This window comes from Melospiza melodia, chromosome 6 (assembly GCF_035770615.1).
Source record: "Melospiza melodia melodia isolate bMelMel2 chromosome 6, bMelMel2.pri, whole genome shotgun sequence".
Taxonomy (NCBI): Eukaryota; Metazoa; Chordata; class Aves; order Passeriformes; family Passerellidae; genus Melospiza; species Melospiza melodia.
Window position 1 is genome coordinate 4,107,709 of NC_086199.1, and position 22,296 is coordinate 4,130,004.

At 44.4% G+C, this 22,296-nt stretch overlaps 1 protein-coding gene across 1 annotated transcript in view; it reads left to right on the top strand.

Moving 5' to 3' along the window:
• Window positions 1-525: 525 nt before the first annotated feature.
• TMEM260 (transmembrane protein 260) overlaps window positions 526-22,296 on the top strand; it is a 34,323-nt gene continuing 12,552 nt past the window's right edge. The window contains exons 1-5 of the mRNA XM_063159707.1: window positions 526-714; window positions 6,315-6,346; window positions 7,162-7,310; window positions 19,750-19,927; window positions 21,837-21,950. Coding sequence (XP_063015777.1) covers window positions 540-714; window positions 6,315-6,346; window positions 7,162-7,310; window positions 19,750-19,927; window positions 21,837-21,950 — 648 coding nt within the window. The 5' untranslated portion in view covers window positions 526-539. The remainder of the gene's footprint in view (window positions 715-6,314; window positions 6,347-7,161; window positions 7,311-19,749; window positions 19,928-21,836; window positions 21,951-22,296) is intronic.

Genomic DNA, 22,296 nt, shown 5'->3' on the forward strand with positions numbered 1-22,296 from the left:
CAGCATCTTGTGCCACCCCAACCAGGGGTTAAATCTTTATTATTTGTGTATGGGCACACTGCAGTTGTGGTCGAGGGGGTGCAGCCAGCACTGTCCGAGGAGGGTTTTGATGTGTGTGAGAGAGGCCAGAAGGAGCTGATCCTTAAAAAACTGATCCTTAAAAAACCTCGTCCTGAAGGGACGATCCCAGGAGCAAGGGAGAGGCAGGACGCGCACCGGTCCCCTCCTCCCCCCGCATCTCCGCGGTGGTTTCGGCCCGTCCCCCCCCAGCGAGCCTTGGTCCCGCCCGGCCGTACTCACCCTCCGCCACGCCCTCTTCGGCTGTACCAACTCTTCTCCGCCGGGGAAGATGAAAGAGAGCGGGAGGCCGCGCTGAATAGCCTCACTGGGTTTTCCGCTTTCTCTGTTCTCTGAGATCTGTATTGAGAGAAGTCCCTGAAGGCGCTCTGGGGAGAGCGAGAAGGCGAGCGGGACAGGGATGCTCCCCCGCGGGACGGTGGATGGTACAGCCCGCCCGAACCCGGAAGGTGGCGGCGCACATGGGCGCGGGGCCCGGGCCCGGGGCCGGCACCGGCACGGGGATCGGAAACGGGATCGGGATCGGGATCGGGATCGGGAATGGGGCGGGAGGAGCCGCTGCCGGGGCCCTGGGCGCTGCCGTGGCTGCTCTCTACACGGCCACGCTGCCGCCCGCCCTGCCCGGCGGGGATGCGGGTAATGTATCGGGTGGGGACCCTCGGCCCGTAGCGGCCGGTGCATGGCGGTGGGTGGCGGGGGCCGAGCCCTCAGGGACCGGGGCATCCCTGTCACCCCACAGGGCTGCTGTCACCCCACGGGAGCTCGTGCATCAGTGTCACCCGTGTAGGGTTGGTCTGTCCGAAGGAGCCGGTGCGTCGGTGTCACCCCTGGAGGGTCGGTGTCACCCCGCTGGGTTGTCACCACAGAGAGCTGCTCACTCCAGAGCGACTGGTGCCTTGATGCCACCCCATCGGCTTGCTGCCATCCCACGGGGATGCTCATCCTATAGGGGCTGGTACTTCACTGTCACCCCATAAGGATACTCATCCTATAGGCGCTGTCACCCTATAAAAATGCTCATCCTATAGGGATGGGTGCATTGCTGACACTCTGTAGGGTGACTGGCTCTCGTCCTTATAGGGCTGTTCACCCCCGAGGAGCTGGTGCATTCCTGTCACCTCATTAAGTTGGCTGTCATCCCATAGGTATGCTCATCCTATAGGGGCTGGTACTTCATTGTCACCCCATATGGTTGCTGTTATCCTACAGGGACTGGGGATCAGTGTCACTCTAGGGGGTTGCTGTCATCCCATAGGAATGTTCATCCTATAAGGGCTGGTACTTTACTGTCACCCCATACGGATGTTTATCCTATAGGGGCTGGTACTTCACCCCACAGGGTGACTGGTGCATGGCTCTCACCCCTGTAGGGCTGTTCACCCCAGAGGGGCTGGTGCATTGCTGTCACCCCATTAGGTTGGCTGTCATCCCATTGGAATGCTCATCCTGTAGGGTCTGGTATTTCATTGTCACCCCATATGGTTGCTGTTATCCTACAGGGACTGGAGCATTGCTGTCACCCCATTAGGCTGGTTATCACCCCATAGGAATGCTCATCCTATAGGATATTTCTGTTATTTCGTTGTCCCCCATATGGTTGCTGTTATCCTGCAGGGACTGGGGCATTAGTGTCACTGCAGGGGGTTGCTGTCACCCCATAAGGATGCTCATCTTATCAGGGCTGGTACTTCAATGTCACCCCATAAGGATGCTCATCCTGTAAGGGCTGGTACTTCAATGTCACCCCATAAGGATGCTCATCCTATAAGGGCTGGTACTTCAGTGTCACCCCATAAGGATGCTCATCCTAGAGGGACGGGTGCATTGCTGTCACCCCATGGGGTTGCTGGTCCCACTGGTATATTTTGGGTCCCCATTAGGTCCCTGTAGCCCCATTAGGGGCAGTGCAGCCACTTTTGGGGTGCTCACCCCATTGGGGTTGGTGCATTTAAAGCTCCCACAGGTGGGTGCAGCAGGGACACCCTGCTTTGGGGTGTGCAATGGCCCAGTGGGGTCAGCACAGCAGGGACCCCCCTGGGCTGCTGCCCTTGAGCCCCCCATAATGGTTTGCCCATATTTGAGCCTTTCAGAGGAGGATTTAGGCAGGGGACAGCTGGTGGCTTTAGGGGACAGCTGTGCCATCCTGCCAGCTGTGCTGTCATGGCATTGTGCAGCAGGGAAATCTTTGGAGCTGCCTCTCTGCCAGTGCAGCTTCCTGGCAGTGCCAGCCTGTCTGAATTTTGGTGTTTGGCCCTGCTGATCCCACAGGGGGACAGAGTTCTCCTGTTTGGTCCTGCTCTGCTTCTACTGATTTAACCTGTTCTTGTTTTAAAAATGCTTAAATGCCTAAATGCTTAAATGGCCTGTGTGGGTTGGAGATGGGAGGGCTTGGTTTTTCTTGGGAATATATTGATGATTTTTATTTAATGGAACAAGTGTCCAAGATTCTTTCTTTCTGTGTCATCCCAGAACAGTTCAGTGGTTCTGCTTAATGCTGTGCCTCCTGGTCACCAGTGGTTTCAAATCCAAGCTGTGCATGAAAATCCTTCTAAATAAATGGCATTTTAATGGTTTCAGGTATTTTACAGGCTCAGGATGTGTGGAGAGAGGCAGTGGCCAGGCTGGCCATGTGCATCCTGATGCCTTTTGCTTCTGCTCCCAAGTTACTGAAAGGGCTGTGTTTGCTCCTTCTGGGTATATTAATTAATGTGTGATGATTGGTATATTTACAGTTGTTACAATTTGGGTTTTTATTATAGTTTTTTGCCTCTTTTTTTGTCTGTGGAGAGCACCCTGTGCTCTGAGCTGTTCATGCTGCATGAAGCCTCGGGAACCTGGTTCTTAATTAAACCTGGTTCTTGATTAAACCTGGTTCTTAAACCTGGTGCTTGAGCCTGGATTCTCCCTCTGGGATGCAAATAGGCATGAGCAGCCTTTGCAGAGGGGGATGCAGGTTCTCCTGGTGATGTCCTGGCTGGATCTGGGATTTGGTTTTTTGTTTGATATGAATTATCCCAGTGGACAGAGCAAGCAGCCAAACAGCACAGTGGGTTCACCCCACTTTCCCCAGGGTATTGTGGAAAGGAAATCCCTCAGGACAGAGCCCCCTGACCAGCCCTGTGACCTCGCTCCTTGTCTTTCCTTATTTCTTTATTTTTTGAATTTTATTTTAAATTTCCTGCCTGTCTTCCATGTGTTCACTGGGACTGGGCAGACACACTGCTGTCCCCTTGTGCCTGTCCCAGCCAGCATTGTGTCCCATCACAGTGTCAGGACTTTTTTGGGCATTATTTCCCTGGTTTCTCATGGATTGAGCCTGGAATTCCTCAGCTGGAATATCTGTGCATGGCCCTGCTTGTGGTGTTTGATTTGCCTGTGCCTGAAACTTGTGCCACCAAAAGCACTGAGGCTACTTGTGTGGATAAAGAGCTGCTTAAGGATTTGCTGTATCTGCTTCCAGGCAGGGAGCCTAGTATTTTATTTTATTTTATTTTATTTTATTTTATTTTATTTTATTTTATTTTATTTTATTTTATTTTATTTTATTTTATTTTTATTTTATTTTTATTTTAATTTAATTTTATTTTATTTTTTATTTTAAGTTTTATTTTATTTCATTTATTTTATTTTATTTTATTTTATTTTATTTTTATTTTATTTTTATTTTTATTTTATTTTATTTTATTTTTTATTTTAAGTTTTATTTTATTTCATTTATTTTCTTTTATTTTCTTTTCTTTTATTTTATTTTAATTTTTATTTTATTTTATTTTATTTTATTTTATTTTATTTTATTTTATTTTATTTTTATTTTATTTTTATTATTATTTTATTATCTTCTATTATTTTATTTTTAAACTATCTGTATTTTTAATTGTTCCCCAAGTTTGCAGTAATCCAAAAATATCTAAGGCAGTTGGTATTTCTCTCTCTGGCAGCTTGCTCGTGTTACTTAGTGTTGGAATAAAGAAATGAATGAGAGAATAATAGGGGGAGATGGAATTATAATTCAGAAATATCCATAGATGTTAAAACAGCTTTAAAAGGGATCAAATTAAGTTTAAAAAATAGAAACCAACCAGATGTTCACTGTGATGTTTCAAACATCAGCTCCCAAACTTGCTGGGTATAAATCAAGAGTTCAGGCAGCACTGGGTTTGTTGCCTGAACACCTTTATGGGGGAATCAGAAACTTGTTTCCATCAGGAATCACTGAATATTCTGAATTAAAAGGGACCCACAATGATCATCAAGTCCAGCTCCTGTTCCTGTGGAGTGGGAGGGAATAAACATTTCAGTTTGAGCTGGTGCCTGAAGATGCCAGAGGTCATTCTGTCTCACAGGACATTGAGTTTGGGGGTGTGTTTTGTTATTTAACAAAATAAATGCTCCTCACTCCTCCAGCCCATGGAGGCTGTAAGGGATGCTCAGGTGTGTGGGTGGGAGGTGGAGAATTAACCTTATCCAAAGCAGTGGCTGTTCATAACTTATTTTGATTTTCCCACTGGAATTCAACAAGCCTGCAGCCTGTGAGCTGATCTTTTGCAGCTCTTTTTGGTTTTTTTTCCTTAATTCTTACAAGGCAAAGTTGTGCTGTTGTATTTCAAAGCTTGGTGGTGGCTTCCACCAGTGGTTTATTTATATTATTTCTGCAGCTTCCTGGTTGATTTGTGGCTGTGTTTCTTTGGGGTGATTCTTGCCCTCGATATAAACGTCACAGCAATGTGAACGAAGTTAAATTTTTGCTTTTTTAGATGCACATATTGCTGCATCCCAGGAGGATTTTAGTGGAGCAGCATGCCTGGGATGTGCTGGGTGATGGGCATCACCAGCTGCTGCACACTGGGGAGCCCCCCCAGTGCCAAATTTAGGGTTTCCTTTATTGTCACCATCCTTTGCTGTGTGCAGGAGGATTTATCCCTTCCCAGCCCTGGAAATGTTGGAGCTGCTGAACTCTGAAGGGCTCAGAATTGGGATGGATGGTTTTCCCAATTGCATCCATTTTTTGGGGGCTGTTTTGCAGTGTAGAGTGAAATTTTCCTAAAATAAGAATAGCAGGAAACTCCATGTCTGAGAGGTTTTGGTGCAGTAAGTGGCAGGCTTGGCTCCAGTCATTGCCAGCCAACAGCTCTAATTCTGCAGAAGTTGCCACCAGCAGTAATGGGTTGGATCTTCATTTTAAAATGCAGCATTTACTGCATTTTACTTTAAATCCTGGTGTCAGGATTTAAAGGTGCCATTGGTACAATCCCCCCTGCCCCCCTTTGTGTGGCGTGGTGAGGACGTGACTGTACAGAAATTTAAAATATTGTTAATTTAGCATTTAAAGCCACCAGCGCCCTTCATTTGTGTCTTTCCCATCTAACAATGCTTCCATGACCTTGGTGCTTGCAAAATTATTAGGACCAGTAAAATTGGATTATGAAATTTGAGGGAAGGAAGGAAAACCAGCTGTAAATTTTTAATTTTGTGTCTCCCTGAATGCGTTGTTCTCATTGAATATATTTGATGTGTGTTGTTCAGTTTGCTGCAAAATGCTCCAGTGTCAAATGCTCTAAAAATGCCAACTATTCTGCTAACGTGGGTCTTTTTGTGGCAGCTATTTGTCCTGGCTTAAAATACAAACAAAATGCAAAATCTTAATGTTGTTTCTATTGGGAGCTGGGTGCAGCATCCACTGACAGGTAAAAGAATTACTTGTGAAGCAGAATTGCTTTAGCATCTAGGGAGAGCAAGCTTCCCAGATAAATGGATGCAGATTTGCACAATCAGTGATTATGTTTTTCCTCTTTAAAAGCTGTAAAGCTCTGGTTTTGTGTTGGTTTCTATAATTTTTTTTATGACAAACAACTGGGTTATTGAACAAACAATGCAGCTTAAGCGTTGCAAAGTGTAGTGCTTGAAAGTTATTGAGTCAGATGGTTTTAAATTAAAAATACACACACACAGATGTCTGCATTTTGAATGTCTCAGGCCATTCTTTGCCCGATCCTACCTATATTTTCACTTATCTGTTCATAAAAGTCTCACGAAAAACATACAAAAGATATTTTGTGCAATGACATCAGAGGGAGAAAATATTCTTAGAAAATTTCATGCTGTTAAATCTCCACAGATTTACAGTTTTATCCAGTCAAATTAATGCAAAACCCCAATGCAAGCATTTGGATTTTGAAAACTTTGGAGGAGTGTCATTTCCTAATAGTAATTATTGGTTTTACATTATTTTTTCACAGGGGAGCTGATCACAGCCGCATATGAGCTTGGAGTAAGTATTAGTTTTATTGTTTAATCAATGCTCTCATTAACAGTTTTAGGAATTAAGGAAGTTTAATTAAGCATGGAGTAAAGTAGATTAATTTATTTTCAAACCACAGTTTTTACTAACTTATAAGTACAGCACGCGACAATTTACTTCAAGTTTTAAATCCAATTAAACTAAATTATAAAGCAAAGGCTTTACTGTATATACAGTAGCTGGCTTATTATCAACCCAAATTTTGTATAAGCTGGGGAGAATAAAATAAATCGGGTTAACAATTTTAATAAGTTTTATTATTTAATAAACTTTATTATGGTGCATGATCCCTTTAGGCAAGACCTTAGGACTGTCAGCGCGGTGGTAATCCGATAGCAGTGTGGTCTTTCAACTTGCTAACCAATAAAATAGTTGAGAAGCTGCTTTTTTTTAAAAAAAAAAAAAAAAAGGGGGAAAGAAAAAAAAAAACAACAGCCTTTTGAATGACCCTAATATACTGTGAACCCAAACAAGGAGCCCTTTAAGGCACACTAATGAAACGTGGCACCTCCTTTTCCTCGCAGCCTCATTATTATGGGCGAGGTGTGGAGCCAGATCCACTGAGGAAAAAACCTTGGTGGGTTTGGGATGGGTACCAGGGTTTGGGGTGGGTACCAGGGTTTAGGATGGGCACTGGGATTTGGGATAGTTATGGGGATTTGAGATGGGTACCAAGGGTTGGGATGGGCACTGAGGGTGGCTCGGGGAGCGGAGCTGCTCAGGGCTGCCCTGCTTCCATTCCCAGCCTCTCCCCCCCTTCCAACGCTGTGTCCCTCTGTCCCTAGGTCGCCCACCCTCCTGGCTACCCCCTGTTCACGCTGCTGGCCAAAGGGGCCACGGGGCTGCCCGGCAGCTCCCCTGCCTTCCGAGTCAATCTCCTCTGCGGCTTGGTGGGAGCAGCTGCTGCCTCTTTGCTTTTTTGCACGGTTTTCAGGTAAAGTCCTCGGGGTGCTTTTTCCTTGGCTTTTCGTGGTGCTTCCCCGGCAGCTCGGGACATTCCCGAAGGCTCCCTCTGCTCCCTGCTGGCCTTCGGACCAGCATTCCCCCCCCCCTTCCCTAATTAGTTCCTCTGATTAACCTAACAGCAACTTAATCTGAATTTGACCTTCTTTCCCGCACAAAAGCCTCCCCCCTCTTTTTATTTTCCCCCCCACTCTTTTCTTTTCTGTTAAATAATAATAATAGCAATAATAAAAAGTGCGCCCTTTCCCTTGCCCAGCCGTGACAGGTTGTTCAGGCTCATTATCACAAATCACCGCTCGGTTTAACTAACCAGAACTAATGAAGTTTGTCGTTCTCGAAAGATGCAGATGGTCTGTTTAAATTAACAGGATGAGCTTCACCTATCGGGAAACCGTGAACTTGGTTTAATTGCAGCTCCCGGCGGAGGTGGATGGGCAGTTGCCTGCCCGTGGTACCCAAGGAGCAGGGAGAGCATCCCTGCCTTTCCCTGGAGCAGCTCCGGGCTCGGGGGGGATGTCCGGGAGCCTCCTTTCCGCACCTCTAACCTTGGGAGGACAATCGGGATGCTCACGTGGTTGTGGGGTTTTTGTTAACCCTGCTCGTCTTTGATGTGCAAGTTCTGGCTGCTCTTAACCTCAGCCTGACCCATATTTGAGAGGATTATGGCAACCCGTATAAACAATTTCTGATGTTCTTTTTGCAGGGAAAATAGGGCACGTTTTGAGGCTGCGAGTGGTATCGGGGCGCTCCGGGATGAGATGGGGCGATTCCCGACCGGGATTATTTTGACAAAAGCCTTTTTTCTCCCACCCGTTTCCAGAGCCACCCCTCAGGGAAACCTTCCCAGCAACCTAGAAATAAAAGCAGGAATAAATGGGGAGGTGGTGGGGGGCAGATTCTGAGATTAAGCAAGCTCTGAGCTCGCTTAAACTTTGTTCCACAGGGTCCATCTTTCTCTGCTGAAGAGGAGTTGCTTTTTTGCACATCACCTCGCGCGTAGCATCAGCTCCAAAGCACACCTACTGGAATTGCTTGAGTAGTTCCTAAATATTTCTGTAGGCATTTCAAGTGATTGCTTTCACTGGTGGGTAATACATGTAATTAAGTCAGCATTATTTAATTTAATATCCTGTATTTCACAGCCTGTTTGGGAGGCTGGAAGTGGCGCTGCCCTCCCGTGCACAGCGCTCGGTGCAGCATCAGAGCACAACTCCATTCTGTTAAAAACTCCTGCAAGGAGTTGCTAAAGGTTTTCTATATTTGTTTCTGATTTCTTTTTTAATGATGATTATTCCCATTATTGCAGTTATTTGGAAGATCTTCCCCAGTTTTTAGTTTGTGTGTGACAGTTCCTTGGGTACCCACTTTGTGCTTTGGAAATGGTGCAATCGTTCCTTTAGAGAAATAAGGATACAGGAGAGAAATGGCAGGCTAAATTTGAGAATTATTTTGGGAATTACTTCAGCACTTCTGAAGGTTTAGGTGTTTTGTTGGTGTTTAATTGGATTTGGAAGACGGCGCTTCTGTCAAATTTAGAATTTGCATGAAGGAACAGAAAACGTGCAAGTGAGAGATCATAAAAACTATTAAGACTTACAGAAATTATTTCACAGATACTGGCGGGATCAATTATTCAGCCTAACAGTGATTGTTTTGGTTTTTTTTTTTTTAATAATTGTAAGGTCAGTTTTATTTCCAAATTACAGTGTTACATTTTTCATTTCAAGCACCTTAAAATTGGTTTATTTTTTGGAACACTGATCTGGCAAAAAAAAAAAAAAAGAAGAAAAGTTACTGCTTTATAAAAATTTTTTTTTAAAAGAAAAATATTAGAAATTATTCACTGGCGCTGTCTGCTTGAAGCTGTTGCTCTCTGGGGGTGATGTGGTGTGTTTTAAACTGGGCTTGTCTGTCCTCACAAAGGGACTAAACGGGTCTATCAAATCCCCCCTTATTTTTGTGTTTAAATAAAATTATCTGGTGGGGTGACCCCTACGAGGTGCCAATGGCAGAATCAGCAGCTGCTCCTCCTGCCGTGTGAAACGTGGATGTTAATATGAAAATATGTAGATGTTAGGAGTACAAATAATTGATGAAGTACACATCCTTCGGGAGCAACACGGTTCAAGTGGCAAATCTGCCTGCTCAAACAATAGCCACCCTCCAGCAGGGAGGAAGCCATCTCTATGGAAATGGGGCTGACGCTGCCCTATTGATCCAGTGAAGAAGACATTATACAATGTCAGTTGGGTTGTTACGATTTCATTTGTCGTCTGACCTGAACTTAACCTCTAAAACCTTTCTTTTCTCCCCGCCAGCCGGGCAGCGCTGCTGTTTACCCTCACACCCCGTGCCTCCCTCCCTCCCTCCCGGCATCCCCATACAGTAAATCTCTCCCTTTTTAAATTTTTTTTCTTTTAAATTAATTTCCCCATTGATTCTTTTTGTTTGAGTCATTTCCCGGAGTTTATTCCTCGGCAGGTCGGGATGATTTTATTGCTTAAGGAGAAGAGTGGTGGTTCCTTCCCTCTGTGGTGTTTGGGATGTTGTGGCACGTGTGGGATTAGGGTGGAATTTATTCCTCGAGCAGATTTCTCCTTTGCCAGGTGATGGCTGGCGGGATGCTCCGCACTGGGGTCAAGAGGAAGCGGCCGCCGCATCACATCTGTTTATTAATTTTATTGTGCTATAATATATTATATTACTCCTTTAATTACATTATTTTTTTAAGCCTGGATTGTTCTCAAAGTGAAATTATGTGGCAGCACATTGATGCAGAAAGGCTTTTTGTCAGTAATCCAGACTATCACTGAACGAGCCGTTTCTCCTTTGAGTTACTTCTCAAGTGTGGATTTTTTCACCCCCCTCTGCACAGTCTTAATAAATTGCTTGTAATTATCGTAAAATGCCATTTACAAAGAGTTTTCTCGGACTGCTTGTAACTGAGGCAAATAATTCATCTTTGCTTTGAAGGAGGGGGGAGATGCTTTATGTTTTTAGCACTCAGTGAGTGCGGCTGTAGGATTGTTTCTTTAAACAACTATTTATTTGTTTTACTGTGGGAGGCAAAGCATAGCAAGTTTACAAAGTAAACCAATTATCTTCTTATAATATGATTGCCAAAGTGTCATTTTCTGCACAGGGGATGCATTCTTTGCGTTCTCTGCTGCAAAGAGAAATAGGAAGCTTTCCCCTGCTCTGAGTGCATTTTTTTTTCGGTCTGTACCTTTTATAGTTTGGCTGTTTTGGGGTTTCTGAGCACATAAAGCTGTTTTATTGCAGAGGCAGTAGTAGAGTAGATGGTGTCATTGCCCAGGTATTTGTGGGAAGTTTTTGCTAGCTTTATTTTGGCTGAATTGACAGAGTTTTCAAAAGGGGGAAGATGTTGCATTAAATCAAGCAAATCACATGTGTTTGGTGGGCTGTTCTGGGTATCATATTAACTTTGGTACCAATACATTATGCATACATATATTTTTATATGTATATGTGTATTCCCTGCCCGCTAAACCTTCCAGGCAAGGAACTGTATATAAAACCCAGAGCCAGCTCTTTTCCCACTGCCAGCAAAAAGGAGAACTAGGTGTGTTGGATAATGAAATCATCAAAAGGATTCCATCATTTTGAAATCATAGGGATGTTTTGGAAGTGCCACTTGACCCTCTTGATGGCACTGAGCTTTCTGGCTCCCAGGGTGTGTGTCCTGGAGCTCTTGTGGGAAGGTCCCTAAGGAGGACCAGGAGGACCTTCATGGCCATCCCAGAGGGACCCCATGGCTGATGCTCCCTTAAAACTGCCCAGTGCTGGGAAAAGTTGTCTTCTGCCTCTGGTGAGTGAGGAAATGCTCCGTGTCCCTGGGTACATGGGTTTGCCAGAGCAGAATTCATCCCTGAGAACAGAATTCATCCCTGAGAGTTTGACCCCCTTTTTTGTGGACATGACTTGGGGAAGATGGAGGGATGAGAGAGGAGTCAGTGCCTGCTCAGCCAGAGTGAGAAATGAAGAAATTGGGCTTTGGGGAAGGAGGAATCTCCTTAGAGGGCGTGTTTGGATTTTTCCAGATTACAGATTATCGTAGATTATCTCTGTTGTAGCACAGCAGGAACGTCTTGGGCGTTTGGGAAGCAGCTGTGCTTAGTGAGGAGTAGTTACAAAGTTTTAGGTGGGAGAGAAGAAAGGAATGCACTCAGGTACTAATTTGCTTTTAGAAAATCTGCTGTGACCTCTGGCTAATTGATCACATATCTATTTTTATTTTTTTCCCACTTGTCCCCAGAATAAACCGGCGCTGAGTTCAGTCTGTTTGAAGACGCTGCCAAATCTGTTCATTTGCATTTGGCTCTAAAGTAGGCACACGAGGCTGCAGTAACTCTGCTTCATTTTGAAAAGGGTGGTGGGAGGGGGGGGGAAAGAAAAAGCAGGGCAAAAAAACTCTTCTTTTTTTTTTTTTTTTTTTTTTTAAAGACTGAAGAGTCTTTTCTGACAGCTAGTCAGAGTTAGAATTAGTTCAAGGAAATGTTAATAATGCACTGCCTGGCTTAATCCCTTTGATATCACCAGGTATCCTCCTGTTCATGGGTTAATTGCTTTAAAAGCGGAGGCAATATTCTGAGCGGTGGGCCGCTTCACCTTTTCACAGCTGTTACCATTGAGTGACAACTAAATCCCATGTGTAAGATGAGGAAGAGCTCAATCTCCAATTGGGAGAAAATTTATGTAAACCGCAATCCCTTCAGAATGTGCGGAAGTCACAGACTTTCTTGATTTACTCTGCTTTTCCCAGAAAGCTCCATTGTTCCCTTCCCTAAGTCCCATCAACCCTTTGTAGCAGAATATCACAGCGGCGGCAGATAGCTTGAAATATATAAATGCTATCATAGCTCTGATTAATAGCGGCGCTTATGAGTCAAGTCTGATAACGGAGCAGCTCTCCACTCAATTTCAGATACCGCTAATGGAATCTGTCTCCTGCAATTGTAATGTGAGAAGGGCTAATTTGCCATGGAGCTTGGAGCTGTCACCAGCCGGGGATTGGGGGGTCAGATGGGAGCTGCCAGGTTTTTGCCCTGCAGCTTGTATCTCTCGCTTTGAATAGCGCAGCCCCCTGCCTGCCAGGGAGCTGATAGGCCGCCGGGGGGTTTATGCCACTCGTACAATAGCGAAGGGCTGCATGGGCTGACTTGGTAATTGTGAAGCCAGCTCATTTTTATTTTATTTTATATTTTATTCTATTTTTTTTCCCCCCCCTTCAACTCCTTCCTTTTCGCCCCCCCCCCCCCCCCAGCTCCTTTTTTTTTTCTTTCTTTTTTATGTTTTTTTTTTCTGCGGCTGCATAATTTCTAATAAGGGGTTTTAACAAATGTCAGATTAGGAAAAGTTTCTGCAATTACCCAAAAAAAAAAAAAAAGCCAACTTATAAAACATTTAAATAGCTCAAGTCGGCTCCTACTGTGGGTTGGGGTTTTTTGGCTGCTGGAAGCAGGCACTGGTTATTACAGGAGCCTGGGATAAAGGTGTATCTATTTTCCAAGGATTGTGAATCAAATAATGGGTTGAACTAATACACCCTTTGCACTTGCAAAGACACCAGGAGAGAATTTCTCATTTGTAATGGCTGGAAGCACAGTTTGTACAACTCAAATGTGAGTATGGGGTGATATTTCTTAAAGCAGCGCAGCCCTGTGTGCATTTTATAGATCTGTCATGAGCTGTTCCACTCGTTGAGCTGCTCTGGAATAACTTGGCATGGAAGTGTTGAATTTAAATACCAAACTTCCTTGGCAAGGGGCTGCTGCAGGCAGGCTCTGCTCCGGTGGTGATGGACATCCTGGAGCATGCAAGGTGTGAGGTTGGAATGTCTCATTCCTTGCTCCCCTGACGAGTTGTCACAGGGGGCTCTTCCCATCCCTGTTGTCCAGTGGACCCATGGAGGTCCTTGTTGCCATCCCAGAGCAGTTTGAGTCTCCCAGCAAGAGGATCCAAGGTGACTTGGCCCCAGGACACAAGGGATGGGATGCAAGATGCCTCTTGCATATGCTGGCGACCTTCACAGGTCCACATTTCCAAAGGGGTGGGCAGAGACAATATCCTTCAGAGGTGGTGTCCCAGCTGGACACCTCCAGTCCAGGAGGACATGTGTGAGAGGGTGCAAGGACCAGCTCCCCTTTGCCAAAATCCTCACTGCCACCCTGGACCATCCCCTGTCCAAACTGTGGTGTTTCAATAAAATAACTACAAGAAAGAAGAGTCAGGAAGTGATGGCGGTCCCTGGCAGGGTGTGAGGCGTTCCATGCTTGTGGTGGGAGGTGAGGGTGCTGCCTGCTATCCCAGAAATCATGGATCTATGGGAATGCTGAAGCTGTGGGATGCTGAAGTCCCGTTTCACACCAAGGACAGCAGCTGGTTGTGACCAGACTGGTTTGGTTTTCTTTTATTTCATGGTGGCTCTGCCTCTTTGCTTGGTCTCTTTTCCCTTCACTCCCTGTGACCATGGGACCCAACCAGGAGAGATGAGCCAAGCCCTGCTCTCCTTCCTCCTCCTCCTGCTGCGGGCAGGGCTTAAGTGGCTATTGAGCTCCAGGTCCTTGAGGAAGAATAAAATCTGGTTTGCTATTCCCTGTAGTACCTGAGCTGGCTCTTCAGCGCTGAGAGCAAGAGAAACCGCCTTTTGTCGTGGAGTGTTTGTGGCTGAGAGGCAGGCAAACCCAGAGGGATTGGGGTTTTGGGGGATAATTATTGTTACTTAAGCCCTAAACTCCTGTTTGGATTTTAATTTTTAAATAATTCTTCTATTTCAGCGCCGATGCTCGTGCACGCTTGAAATTTATCAGTGGGGAGCTTGGTTGTTGAGTCTCCTGCGTCTCTTTCTCTTTAGCCTCATCAAAAAAATAGTTGTTTTTTTTTTTTTAATTGATTGATTAACAAGAAAAACCTCTTAAATTCAAAGTGTTAACTCTTTAGTGCACTGCCTTGAAATAAAAATACATTGAAAGAATGTATCTTTGCTACTGCAAAGAGACAGAGGTTGCTGGTGATGTAGTTGGAGTCTGTGGAAGTGAACAGGGAGCCAGCAACATCAGGGTCATCAACTGCAGGTGCAGGGACAGGCAATTTTATTTTTTTTTAAATTCCATTATTTAGTTAATTAGTGGAGATTTTAAAAATCAAGAGAGTTTTTCTTATTCTACTGCCTAAAAAAAATAAATGAAAGATGCAAGGCTAAGATCTCCTGCCTATAAAGTTTTGGAGAGAAAAGAAGGCAGAAATAATCAGCTTATTTCACTAGGTACAGATAGGTGTTGCCAGTGTTAAATACATCAGCTTCAAATATAAACCATTCCAATTATCTTACTTTTCTTAATGAATCCAGTGCACCGAAGATTGCATTTAGCAAAAACATTTTAATTAAATTCCAGTTCCCATCCATATGTAGCTTTATGCTGATCATTTAATACATTTTGGGGAATTATTAAATATAGAATATCTACTGTTGTTTTATAAATAAAAAGTAAAAATGCTGGTGGAGTTTTTTTATTAAAGGCATATGACTTGTAATCTTGGCTAAAGGAAAATATTAGCAAACTTAAAGGAAAGGCTAAATTTTAAATTGCAATCTTGCATGTTTTAGTGATTGCCAACAAATGAGAAGCTAAAAACTATACTTGAAAAAAACACCCAGGTTAATATATTAAATTTCAGTTTTCCCAAATGTTCCTGCAAACTCTTAATAAAAGAGTTTGCAGGAACATTTGGGAAAACTGAAATTTAGCTAATATAGTCCTGATTAAAGCAAATTCCTACTGGCTGCATCCTTTTAGCTGAGGCCCAAGTACATTCTTTCACTTGCATGCTTCAAAAGGAAAACACAATCATAATTTTTTTTTTTTTTTTAGTCTTTTCCTTTTATGTTTAGGGATGCCATGGGAAAATATTTCTCAGAAAGGACTGTGTGACCTCTCCTTTGCTGACTCTTTCTGTCCCTTCTGAGTGAGTTTTTGGATGATGGTCATGAAGACTTTCCCAATTTTGCCATGGCTTCAATTATTTTCTTCTTCCATGAGCTGGCTCTGGTGCTGGGGCTGTTTTCTCATACTGGGCCCAAAAAGTGGGGAAACAAGCTGGATTTGGGGGAGCAGCCATCTACCCTCCCTGCTCCCCAAAATATTGGAATAAACTCTCCTAAGGATAATGCTTTTCCATGAGGCCAGTTGAGGATTGAGCTGCTGGGTGTCTTTGCCATGTTTTGTAGCACCTCAACTGTATTTGAAAAATAAAGACAGTGTTTAAAGTGTTTAAAGACAGAAGCACAAGTAGAAATTGAGTGAAAATAATTTTCTTCTGCTCTCTGCTCTGCAGTCCTGATGTACTGTCAAAAGGTAAGACAGTGTTAAACAACTGGAAGGTATTTCCAGGAAAAAACCCAAAATGTTTTTTTCCTTCTCCTAACCATGGTACACGTGGGAAGCCTCCAGCCAGTGCAGATTGCAGAGTGTGGGGCTCCAGGCAAGGTGGCAGAGCCCAAAGGCTCTGTGGTTCCTTCTTGTCCAGCAGGGCTTCACTGCAGGAAATATTTGCATTGTCAGTGCCAGGCCTGGTGTTTGAATTGGTGAGACAAATGATTATGTGCCACGAAAATCTTCTTAACTTCCACACCAGGAGTAACCTCTTCATGTTGTTCCCTCTGTCTCCACATTGGTCACTGGGTTGCTGAGTTCTTGCTGGACTTATGGGAGGTTTCCTTTAGCTCTTGAGTTAACCATCTTCCACAAAATACTCTGTCTTAACCACAAGAATTCTCTCTGTGCCTGTAATTAGGGCAGCTATTATCTTCTGTCCCCCTAATGTCCTGCTTCCTTGTGTAACATGTCACCAACATCTCCAGTTGTGGATTGCACTGTGCTCCTTTGCAATTTTTTCATGCTTTTTAGAGAATCACAGAATTCCAGGATGGTTTGGGTTGGAAAGGATCTTAAAGCTCATCCCTTTCCAACCTTTCACTAGACCAGGCTGCTCCAACCCCCATCCAACCTGCCATGGAACCTTCCCAGGGATAGGGAAAAAAATAATTCTTGGCTTTAGGCTTCTTGACCTCCGTTTCAAAGCTCTGTCCCATCCCTTTGCTTTTTCAGCTTTTCCCATCTTTATTTCACTCTTGTGCCTATTCTTGAGAGTTCTTTCATCTCACTCTGCCTTGCACCACTGAACACCCATCAGTGTCTTTTCCACCCTGAGGTTGGTCTTTGGTCCAGAGGGGTGTAGGTGGCTGAGCTGTCCATGCCTGAGGTTTTTGTCACCTCCTTGGACAGTGTGTCATTTGAGACCATCTTGGTTCTGAGGCTGGAGAGATGTGGGCACATTGTCACTCTGTGCTGGAGGATTCCAACAGGCTGCAGAGGCAGAGGAGCACGGAGACCCTCATGTTGTCAAAATGAGCTGTATAACCACGTTATCCCAGCTGCAGGGCAGGATTGATTTAATATTGACCCAAAATCATGCTGACAATCGCCTAGGATTCGCTTCTACTTGTCCTGCTGGTGCTGCTTTGCACTGTGGATTGATGCATTTCTTCTGCCAGGTGCTCTTCATCCTCCTCTGGAGATACCTGCCCTGATTGCTTCCACTTCTGAGAGTTTCCCTCTGAAGCAGCAAACTCACAAATCCATCACTTCCATTGCTGATAGCAGAACCTGCAGAAAAACTCTTGGTCTCCAGCTTGCACTTCCCAAAGCCGTTTTCTTGATGTTCTTCAAGAATGCAACACATTCCAGTTTGGTTTTTTTTTGGTATCTGTTGTACTTTAGAGGAGCTTAGTGGGCCCCTGGATCCCTGGAAGTGTCCAAGGCCAGGTTGGATGGGGCTTGGAGCAACCTGGTCTAGAGGAAGGTGTCCCTGCCATGGCTTAGCTGGAACAGGATGATCTTTGAGTTCCCTTCCAACCTAAGCCATTTTATGATTGTTTTTATGATTCTGTGGACAGACATGTCTGTGGTCTCCAGCTTGCACTTCCCCAAGCTGTTTTCTTGATATTCTTCAAGAGTGCAGCGCATTCCTGTTTGGTTTTTTGACATCTGTGGTACTTGGAGGAGCTTAGTGCTCCAAGCATGAAATGGGCTGTCCCAGAGTGGGCTCAGCAGCCTGGCTTTCTCATGAATTTCCTGGGAAAGTTGTTCAGCCTGGAGAAGATTCCAGGGAGACCTTAGAGACTCTTCCAAAACCTGAAAGAGCTTCAAGAGAGATGAGAAGAGACTTGGACAAGGGCCTGGAGTGACAGGACAAGGGGGAATGGCTTCCCACAGCCAGAGGGCAGGGTTAGGTGGGATATTGGAAGGAATTCCTGGCTGTGAGGGTGCTGAGGCCCTGGCACAGGGTGCCCAGAGAAGCTGTGGCTGCCCCTGGACCCCTGGAAGCATCCAAGGCCAGGTTTGACACTAAGCCCAGGTGTCCCTGCCCATGGCTTATGTTGGAACAGGATGATCTTTGAGTTCCCTTCCCACCTGAGCCATTTAATGATTGTTTTTGTAATTCTGTGGACAGACAGATCTGTGGGCTGTGCTTAGTTTGTGCTCCTGACCCTGATCTGCTCGGTGAGCAGACGTGTCCTGTGTCCCACACAGCTGGGATAACTCTTTAAGCTTTGAGTTGAGTGGCTTTTGCTTAAGCTTTGCTTCATAAAACTCAACTCGCAGGTTTGAGACTTTTTGTCAAGAGGATGGGATTTCTTTCGTCTCACTTGAACTCTCATGATATGTTTGAGTCTTTCCTGAGAAGGACAAGGAGAATTGGTGAATGAATGAGACGTTTGCCTAAAGTGCTGGTTTTCTGAAGGTTTTTGGAAAAGTTGTTTCACCTTTTTTTTTTCACCTTATTTCCCTGCAAGAATTTCAAAGGAGTTTATGGAGTTGTTTCTTTATAACTAAAAGTTTGAACTGTTTTAATGGTTTAGTCAAAACAGGAACATCATGAAGTGAATTTGTGTATTGGGGATCTGCTGATTTTTCATTATACCTGGTCCTGCTGCCCTTTCCTGGTATCTTTCTTCAGTTTTTTTCCCAATTCTGTTGATTTTTTGAGACTTCTTCCCACAGTTGATGTTGAACTCTGTCACCTTCCCACTATCTTGATGTTGAACATGCTGTCACCTTGAGCTTGGCCTGGAGCACCTCAGAATTGTTTCCTTTTTTCCCAATGTTCACTCCATACTTCTCACCCTTAGGCTACATCCTGCAGGTGCAAATCTCAAAATACTTCACAAAGGAGATAAAAATCATGAGATCTATTTTCCAGATACCTTCAGATCTCTGGCAAACCAAGCAGAGGAGCCCTTGTAGAGAAGGCTCTATCAGGAGCTTCCTCATGTGGAAATCACATGTGTAGCTCGATGAAGAGGTTGAGTAGTTTATATTTTTTTTTTTGTTTAAACCTGCTAGAATTGTTAGGATTAAATGGAACTGTGTGTGTCTGGATGGAATCAGAAAAATACCCAATTTTTGGTGGAGACTATCTGAGTCTTACAGTGGAATGATGAATTTCTGGAGTGTAGCTTTGACCACGGTCACAGCTATTTGTATTTTTGAATAAAGCTTGGTTGAGCATGTTGTGGTGCCCTACACTTCTCCTTTTCAGAGTGACTTCCTAAAGGAGAGAGCTTCCAGACGGGCAGAGCCAGAGCAATGAAGGGAAGAGCCACTGTGGTGGAATGGGTTTCTTAAATTCCCCCTCACGGGCTGCCTGTGCTGGCTGCAGCATCCATTCTCCATTCTCTGTGGGGAATGTGCCATAATCCCATCTGGGAGTCCCAGAGATGGCCAGCTTTGGGCTCACAGCCATCCCAGCAGTGGCTGCTTCACCCTCTCCCTCCCTCTTGCTGGAGCTGGCACCTATTTCCCACACTCCTGACCTCTCCCTGATGGGACTGTGGGTGCTGCAGTCCCCAGGACACCAAACCCCCCCCCAGGAAAGCCCTGCCAATGCTGTCCATCCTGAATAGCTCTAATCCACTCTTAATTCAGCTCCTGGATGAATTGAAGGCTGCACCCTTGCTGGCATCTCCTCCAGAGTATCCCATTAAAGCCATGACTCCCTGGCTCCCTGCACCCTCTGGGCCTTCCCTCATCAGGATTTCTGAAGCAAATTCAATCCTGGAAGTTTGCATGGCGAGAAGAAGCAGATTCTTTGGTGTTGGGTGGCTGGCAAAGAGGCTCTGCTCTTCCCAATGGCAATCCTTAGCAGAGAAATTATTAGGGAGATCTTAACCATATAATGTTTTGGCAGGGTGCTGGGTGGCACTCATTGCTGCTGCTGCTGCAGTATGTTTTGTTTTTAAAAAAAAAAAAAATTAAAAAAAGAAGGACAATAAAGTAGGCTCTTTTTTTTTGTTGGAAAAGAAGATTTCATGTTATCTGTGTTTGCAGGCTTTCTGGCTCATATGCTGGAGGAATCCTTGCTGCGGGGGTGTTTTCGTTTTCCCGTCTAACATGGCAGTGGTCCATCACGGCGGAGGTTTTCAGCTTAAACAATCTGTTTGTGGGGCTGCTGATGGCTCTCACTGCTCATTTTGAGGAGGCATCCTCTGCAAAAGAGAGATCAAAGGTAAAACATCTCAAGCAAAGTGAATGGTTCTTTATTTTTTTCGTAATTGGTTAGCACCTGTTTGTTTAATTTCTTGTTCGTTTACTGCTGATTTAGTTTTAAGTAAATAGGCCAAATTTTAGGTCTTGCCTCAGCACCTTGCTGGGTGGGTCCATCCCTGATCTACCTGGATGTTCAAAAGTGACAAACATTGAAAAAACCCTGCCCACTTTGCTTAAGGATTGAGTTGGGACCTGTTGGATAGGTTTGGAATTGATTTAATACTCACAGAATGGAAGCAGGAAAACCAAAATCATTTCAATCGAAACATTTTAGTTCGTCCTGCATCAAAGACACAAACTAGGCTGTGAGTGTTCAAGGTTTTGTTTTAAGAATTGGTAATTTTCTTGGGGGTAAATGGATGTATTGTACAGAAACCTCCATCTAATCAAAAACCAGGTTCCAGCTCAAAAATGGGAACGAGCAAATTTTCAATCAGTTTTTCTTTTGAAATTAAATGTGCCCCTAAAATAATGGCATTGTTAAATACAGAGACTTTAAATTTCATGCTGTATTTTCTACTTTTTAAACAGACTAGTCAGCCAAATGATATTTTTGCTCAGCAGTCTTGTTCTTTCTTTTTGTTTGCCCGAACATCTGATCTCTTTTCCTCCGACAGACTTGCCTGCTGTGACTCCTGTAAATTGTGTGAATAAAGGGATTTTTGTCAGGCTAGGCTAGAATTTCAGGAGTCTGCAGTGGTAGTTTACTCAGCTTCATGAGTTCTCAAATAACATGTTTTATCAATGGCTACAGAGACCTTGTTTTACCATTGGATTTTTTAAAAATGATTATTATTATTTTCTAATGAGCAACAGTCCCAAGATCCCCACAACCTGAACTCCACAGACATGGAGCTGGGCATTTTCCAACCTTCTCCCATGTTTCACATGCCTGGTTTCCAATGGGATTTTCAAAATTAGATTTTCAGAAGCAGTTAAGGAGCTTGTTCCAATGGTTTTTTTGAGTGTCTGGCATCCCACGCCTGGAAGAAGCCAGGCTGCCAACAGCAAGCTTGCAGTGCTTTTTATAAATCAGATGGTCATACAGACATCATATTGGAGCTCATCCATGTACTTAAAAAATGACTGAGGTGGTTCTGAGCCCTGCCAGGCAGCTCTGAGACCCACAAAGGTTTTTCTGAACTTATGGCGAGGTGCTTCCATGGCAGGGCAGTGTCCAGTGTGGAAGGCTGAGCAGTTAATTAAAAATTACAAGGTGATCCCAGCACTACACCAAGGCAACGTTTGCATCTCACACACCACCCTCACCAAGGGCTGGAACAAGCAGGGGAGGTTTAGCTTGGATACCAGGAAAAGGTTCTTTCCCCAGAGGGTGATTGGGCACTGGAACAGGTTTGAGGTTTTAGAATTATGAGGGTTTCACCTTTAATTCCCATGGCTTAGGAAGTTTGTGCAGCCCTGACTTTAGCTCTCTGTGCCTAACAAAGAGGAAAAAATAATTTCTGTTAAAAAAAAAATAGATTTCTGTAGATAATGGCTTTATTTTAGGACGTTTCTAAAAAATCACACAAAGTGAACTGTTGGGCAGCCTCCCCTGTGCAGCTGGGTTCAGGAATTGGACTTATCCCATCATTATGATGTGATGATGCTGCACAGGATCTCTGTATGCATGGAGGCATGGCTGTTCAGCTGGACACTTCTTAAAGAATGTTTTCTGTTAAACAGTTGGAATCTCCCTGTCAAAAATAAAAAAATCCCCTGAGTTCTGTGTTACAACTGCCCAGTGCTCACTGGTGTATTTGCCTTTCTCCTCCAAGGATGCTGTGCTGAATCTTTTTGATCTCTAGATGTTTTTGCAAACTTGTAAATAGTAATTGTGATTTTTTTTTGTTTTTTTCCCCTCTCAGATCTCTAAATGGGGTGCCTTTTGCTGTGGGCTCAGTCTGTGCAATCAGCACACCATAGTGCTTTATGTTGCTTGTATTGTGCCCTGGGTTCTCTCACAGCTTTTCAGAAAGAGGGTATGTATATACAGTCACTTACACACTCACACCTCTGGTTTTCTAAGGCTGGGATTGATTCTTCTCCCCCAGAATTTGTGTCACTTCTAAGTTAATGTGATTAATCATGACCCACTGAAGTTACAGTCTGACGCCATAGCCACTGATCTCAAGGGGGTCTGATTTAAAGAGGGTCTGCAAGAAGGGCATGGAGTGATAGGACAAGAGGCTTTAACTGATAGAGGGAAGGGTTAGATTTAGATATCAGGAAGAAATCCTTCCCTGTGAGTGTGTGGGGCCCTGGCACAGGGTGCCCAGAGCAGCTGTGGCTGCCCCTGGATCCCTGGCAGTGCCCAAGGCCAGGCTG